This window comes from Balaenoptera borealis (genome assembly GCF_965194805.1).
Source record: "Balaenoptera borealis genome assembly, chromosome: 3".
Lineage (NCBI taxonomy): Eukaryota > Metazoa > Chordata > Mammalia > Artiodactyla > Balaenopteridae > Balaenoptera > Balaenoptera borealis.
This window is the reverse complement of record NC_138866.1, coordinates 47,071,658-47,078,285: the sequence shown is the minus strand read 5'-3', so window position 1 is coordinate 47,078,285 and position 6,628 is coordinate 47,071,658. Positions and strand designations below refer to the sequence as shown.

Genomic DNA, 6,628 nt, shown 5'->3' with positions numbered 1-6,628 from the left:
GCTAAATTAATCTTGAAATCACTGGGAGGGCAATGGGGCAACCAGAGGCAGGGAAGTCAGCACAGAGGCTACTCTCTCCCTTGTGGGGAGGCCATGGGACCATCAACGGCTCGGGCACGCCATAGACTAAACATATTTTAGGGCTTTTAGCAAGTGACTGTACAAGTTGGTGATCTGTACTTAAGGGAACATATTATTACCTTTTTTTTTTTTTTTTTTTTTAATGGGAAGGAGCTCTTAAATTTATGTTATGACCTGGCCTTAGAGTACAAAGAAAACCCATGGAGAATGTGACACAGACCAAAGAAACCCCTGAATTCAGGGGACGGTGAGAGCAGTGACAAATGAAAGACACTGGGCTGCATGAGGGAAATATCAACAGGGCTTGGCCTGATTAACTGCAAGGGGTAAAGGAGAAAGTCCAGAACTGAAGTTCTGAGTCTGAATGATGATGGGATAGCAGTAACAATACAGAGGAGTAAATTCATAAAAATTGTGTTTTTTGAAACTGAGTCAGTCGTTTTACTGTTTAAAACCAGTTCTGCCCAAGTCAACCAGTGCGGTTCATCTGTCATATTTCTGTTTATAGCTATATTTCTAACATATAAATATTTTACAGTTCATTCCTAAGTAGTAGGAAAAATGAGGGGTTTCTATTTAAGTGGAAGACTCCATCTTAGAGATTAAGTACGTCTGTCTGGTGACACTCCAGAATACTAAGCCAGCTGTTCTTACAAGCTGCAGGTAAGCACTTCCAAAAGGCAAAAGATCATTTCTACAAAGTTAATGCCATGTAAACAGTAAAAACAAGAAGTACAAAGAAACGTTAAATAAAAGATTTTGCTTTTATTTAAAATAAAATGCATTTATACAGTCTTTAAACCATGGATTATTGAACAATACTGGTAATCTACCCCTCCCTGGCACCCTTCTGGGCTACGTGAGCTAGGAATTTTCTGACTAGCACCAATGCAGATTGTAACAGCGCAACAGACCAGAACACAGCCAGTCCAGGCATTCGAGTTAAGGACACTGTGGCAAATCATGACTATAATGAAGTCATCCTTAATTTAGCAGATATTAAAACTGCACACTAATTATATTTTAAAGAGCATTTAATTAATGCAAAGAAGCAACATCCAAGCCATTTGCTAGTTGTGAGTAGTTTTTTAAAAAACTGTACAATTTTATAAAATTTGTGTTTGTACATTAGTTACATAAAATGCATACTTCATAGACCTTTACTTCATATTGTAATGCAAAAGTTGCATATTTTAGGCAGACAGTGAATATGCTGGTGAATACTAAAAGTGTTGTAATACAATATGGTGTAAAAATAAAAACACAAGACAATATACATACATGCTTATTCAAGGACAAAAACAAACCAGGCATGACGACTAACAGCATTTTCCTTCAAGATCAAACAACGACAGTATTAAATATCAGGCACCTTCTGCAGGCCTGATTTACTTGGGGTGGGGGGGGGGGTTGGGGGCGGACGGATGACAAATGGCGACCAGAAGTAGGCTGTTTGAAAGATACAGGTCAAATTAAACATACATTAAAACACATGCATTAAACATGATAAATAGACTTCATATAGTTTAAGCCCTGGATAGCTTTAAAGTAGATGGCTTGAGTTTCTTACATACAGTTTGGCTAGCTTGAATCAGTGATGTTTTGTTTCTGACTTGCCCACTACTTCAGTTTTCAATTCATGGCCCTAAGGAACGTGTGCCATATTCAAGTCCATATATTGTATCATGATAGCGATTAATAGTCGTGCTTGTTAGTGCACATATTAACTGGTCTGGTAAGGCAAAAATGTTTTCATGATAAAATAATAAATTTCAAGCTTACTTTATTAAGCAGCATATAACAAACAACAGCTTTTAAACTTAAATAACTGTTATGGCCATGGAGCTTCATTACACAGCGTTTCTGTTCACACCCAACCACTGGTAAGTTTGTAGAACATCTCTTCATCTAAACTCTCATTTTGGTCTTTTGCACGTGTTGAGAGAAATATGTAGCCACCAATGAATTCATGAACCACTTTGCAATCTACTTCAGTACAAATGAAGGACAATCGTACTTCATCTGCAAACTCTACAGTGACCTAGAACAAAGACAGAGAACGATCAGTCCCTGCAGAACTCCAGATGGTTGGGTCCAGGTGAAGCTACTGTGCTTAAGGTCTGTCCTTATCACAAAATACTTGCTGGTCCTCAAATATTTTTTTAATCCTAAACTAATAATGCCTTTAAGTCCAAAAGCATAAGTAAAGTTTACTAGCCCCTCCCCTCCTCCCCTCCTCCTTTTTAGTTTTCTTGTTCTGAAAAGGAAGACTGAATGCAACGGGGCTTTAGGTCATTAGGTTCCCAAATGGTCTCTGGTGATTCAATTAATGAGAATGTCTCTCTTGAAGTCCTGGGAGAAAACCTACTTCCTGTGTTTAATATCTGCTTTAGATAGTTAACCTTTAGGTTTCATGTTTGAACATTTCAGAAATACAAGATTCTATGAAGTAACTGAAATCGATACAACAAACCCAGCGACCCTAAAACAGATGACTTACTAGTAAAACATTCTGTTTATTTTAAATGATAATCATGTACTCTAAGGCTAGGGGTAGCATGATGTGCCAGGCTTTAGAGCCCTAAGTATCCCAGTTGGAATCCTGATTCTGTTACTAAATGTGTGGTCACGGACAGTGACGGCCCTCAGTCCTCTAAATTCTAGTGTCCTCATTTGTAAAGTGGGGATAACCCATCAACCTTACAGGGCTGAGGTGAGGTTTAGAAATATGGTACAAATGTAAAACATCTAGTATCATGCCTGACACAGGCATTCAATAAAGAGTAGCTGCTATTTGTGAGTGGAAAGGATTTATCCGTTATAGAAAGATAACCTTAAAGATGAGGCAATATTGTAAAATATTATGTTCTTAGAATTTAATACCTAGGCTAGTTATGAAATAGGCAAGTTTAAGGAGGAAATGAATAGAATAACCAACCATGTTTTACACTTTAAGAGGTAATGGTACAAATAATCTTCAGAATTTATAGGCCTTTTTCTTCTTAATTCATTCATTTTTAGCAGACGGACTACATACGCATTCAAGTAGCATAGTTACAGCTTACCATTTTTATTTCCCAGTTTACATTCCACTGTTTCATGTTACTGAAACGCCAGGTTTTAATTGCATCTCCTGTGCTGGCGTCCATCCTAATCAGTCTGTTGTATGCAATTCCAATAAGTTCTTCTTTTTTGCCCCCTTGGAATCTACAGCATTAAAAACATAAATAAATGTTTTAAAACATGTTGGGGGTGGGAGGGGGACATGTTGGTCTGTTTTTCTTCAAGACACGTGTGTTTTAATTCTATAAAAAGTGCTATTCTTGCACAAAACAGAAATGCAATCATTTTGAATTTTTGATGAAACAATTTTAAGTATAGAAAATACCATTCCAACAGTCTTTAAATTTTACTGTGTAACAGGTTAATGGGTCTCAGGAGGTAGCTTTAAATGTTTAATTTCTAATTAGATGAAGTAGATTAAGTAAAAAGGCACAGATTAAGGTTTACACATAGGTGCTTAGTAGAACCACTGACCTTGCAATAAAGTGTGTGATGCCGAATTCTGGTAATGACTGCCAAGCTTGAATAAATCTCATCTTGGCTTCAATAAGACTCATCTGAGCTACATTCTGATGGGCCTCCAAGATTCTTGCTGTTATCTAAACATGATTAAACATCATCTTTACCATTAGATATTATTCTTTCATGGTAGAATCAAGACAAAAAAAGATTAAAACATTGAATTATGTGCCCCACCCAAAATTATGTATTGCAAGAGTTGGAATTAGAAAATATCTGAAGCTACATTTGGAAATTTTAGTAAAATAATGACTTTCCAAAATAAACCTCAATATATATTTTTTCTTAATTTTAGTTTCCATATGTCAAGAAACAGTGAACTATTAGGAGTGCAGAACTGCCATTCTTGAGACATATTCAAGTACACATACATATGATACTGCATTATAAAACTATATTTTGTAATCCTCATATACATGACGGGTTTTAAATTCAGCACCAAGATATATGATCAGAATGAGTACCTGGCGTACAAGTTTCTAGCAGGAATAATATATATTTTAGCAGCTTTAAAGTACTTGAAATCACTGTAATAACTTTAAAATGTTTCTAAAGCAATCATTAGAAAGGTTAATTTTTTAATTTAAATTATACTCACTTTGGGATGACTATTCCCTCAAAGAGTAGAAGGAAATTAATCCATGAGGGGAGATTGTAGCTAGGGCTTTAAATATTTTTAATTATTTCTTTTCTTTTTCTTTTTTTCTTTTATTTTTTTTTTGTAAATATGGCGAACTTACCAAATCTCTTATATAGCCTGGCTGTAGATGGCAATGCGAGGAAAAGAAAAAGGAAGCAGAAAGAAAAAAAGGCAATCAGAAAAAATGGCAATGAAGCAAAGAAAAAGTTGCGGTAACCTGCAAACCAAAATTCCAGCCAAAAACCATGCAAAAAATTACTTTAGATGGAAACCAAGCAAAGTAAACGCAAGCATGAAAATGAAAATGAGAAAGCAGCAATTACTTTCCATTTAGAATACTGAGAAACACTCCACATTATTTTAGATTGTTAAGTGTTACTAAAATTAAGGGTAGAAATTTGTAGGGAGAAAATTAAGAGCAAATAACCTTTCCCCCCTCATGTACCAGTTCTTACTGGTTAGGGTAAAGCTAATTATTTTAGTAGCAAAATAAAAATTGATATTCAAAAGCCTTTAATGTTGTCTCATATTGAGTCAGATAATATATCCATGCACCGCTTTTCAGAAATAAGTTGTAGGCATAAAATAAGTGCAGTGACCATACTGTTTTTTTTATTTACACAAGAAAAGCAAACCCCTCAATTACCATCTGTTTTTTGCATCCTTTTTCCTGGAAGGGAAAATAAAAATATGCCATACACTACAGTAGGAGTGGTGGCTATAAACATATTGGTCCATTTCAATTTGGATTAACATGGATAAGAACAATTCTTATCCTTTAAAACGTAGAACAATTCTTTCCTTTAAAATGTTAAAATCCAGTTTGGGAGTCATCTATGTAAAAAATATCCATAGCAAATTTTATTAATATACAGTTTTTGGGAATTAAAGTAGATTAACTATAACAAAGGCTATATTGATGGACCCAAAGACTTTATGCCCTGGTAGGGCTGAATGACCCCATGGCCTGCACATCTTAGACCTACCTGACTCCGGAGTGCCACTGGATCATACAGTTTAACAAACAATTACTGAGCAATATATCCAACGACTACTACAGCACCTGACACAACTAAACTAAACTAAACTAAACTCCTGCTTCTCAGCACTTACTAGGTGTCAGGGCAATAATATGACTCAACCTCCAAGTCTAGTTAGGGAAAGGAGAACTCAAAAAGAATGTGCATTTGATAAGATGCCAATGTGGAAGACAGGGCTAGAAAGATCCTTAATCTCAGACCACACACATACTGCCATCCTGCCAGTTAAAGACAGTCACACATTCTCTGTTCTCAAGAGAATTTTTAGCTGACATCTATTCAAGAACTCACCAACAGAAAAGTACCTTTTTAAAGCAAAAACTATCATTTTAAAGGCTTCTGAGAAAACAATACCTGTCTGACAACTAAACCAACATTTGGCAGTCTTCACAATTAATACTTTAAGATCTTTTTTTCCTGATACCTGATAGTGAAATGAGACTGCTAAAGATCTGAAACTATTCATTGACTTTGAAGGCAAATGAATCCACTTTTAGAAACAAGTCTCTTTATAAATAATTTTTAAATGAATTAACTAAGAATAAAAAATGAAATTAGAACTCGATTCACTTTCCCTTTTTAACTTACAATCTACATTCCACAAAGCTCCCCAGGGCAGCATTTCCTCCATTCCTCACTACTCCCACATCATATGACCGTGGGATAGACCATTTCCATACAGTTTACACAACCTCTGCAACTTAAAGACAAATACTTGGTGATTAAAACTTCTGAACATTTCTAGCTAAGTGATTTCAGATCCATATGATAAAGACTGTATTTAAAGTTAAGAATTAGTAAGTGTTCTGGATATATCACTGGGCCTTTCCAGTAATGTTTTAAAATTACTCCTTAACAAAAATAAAAATGAAACTAGATAAAAATGAAATATTTATTTCAAAGTTCTTCTTCCCTCCCCTCCTAAACTGGAGCCTTTTCCTTTTATGGCATGATGCTGGGTGTAGAGAATACTGGGGGCTATCCCAAGTGAAACTCCCCTGGCAAAGAACCTTCTTTGTTGTACCAAAGAACCTTTTTCCTAAATAGCAATCCTCTTATGGTATTAGTTTCCAGGAAAGGAATTCTAAACAGAGGGAACAAAAGCAGTGAATTTCAATGAAAATTTACCAAACTTTGTCACATTATGCAAATGTTGCTTAGGTCTTGACTGTTAATGTTAAGAAAAGACAATGTTCAACGTGGACTATATCTACCCTCGTAAAGTTTATTTCCAAAGCTGAAAAAGTCAATTTTGACAGCAAGAAGAGTCATCACAGATTTGGTT

At 35.4% G+C, this 6,628-nt stretch overlaps 1 protein-coding gene across 6 annotated transcripts in view; it reads right to left on the bottom strand.

Moving 5' to 3' along the window:
• Window positions 1-826: 826 nt before the first annotated feature.
• Window positions 827-6,628, bottom strand: part of FERMT2 (FERM domain containing kindlin 2) — a 72,548-nt gene continuing 66,746 nt past the window's right edge. For 2 of the 6 annotated variants that reach the window (XM_082386829.1, XM_082386831.1), the window contains 5 exons: window positions 4,950-4,973; window positions 4,404-4,424; window positions 3,619-3,743; window positions 3,147-3,288; window positions 827-2,122 (listed from right to left, as the gene is read on the bottom strand). In XM_082386829.1, coding sequence (XP_082242955.1) covers window positions 1,949-2,122; window positions 3,147-3,288; window positions 3,619-3,743; window positions 4,404-4,424; window positions 4,950-4,973 — 486 coding nt within the window. In that variant the 3' untranslated portion in view covers window positions 827-1,948. The remainder of the gene's footprint in view (window positions 2,123-3,146; window positions 3,289-3,618; window positions 3,744-4,403; window positions 4,425-4,949; window positions 4,974-6,628) is intronic. The other 4 variants (XM_082386830.1, XM_082386833.1, XM_082386832.1 and 1 more) reach the window with 2 other exon arrangements.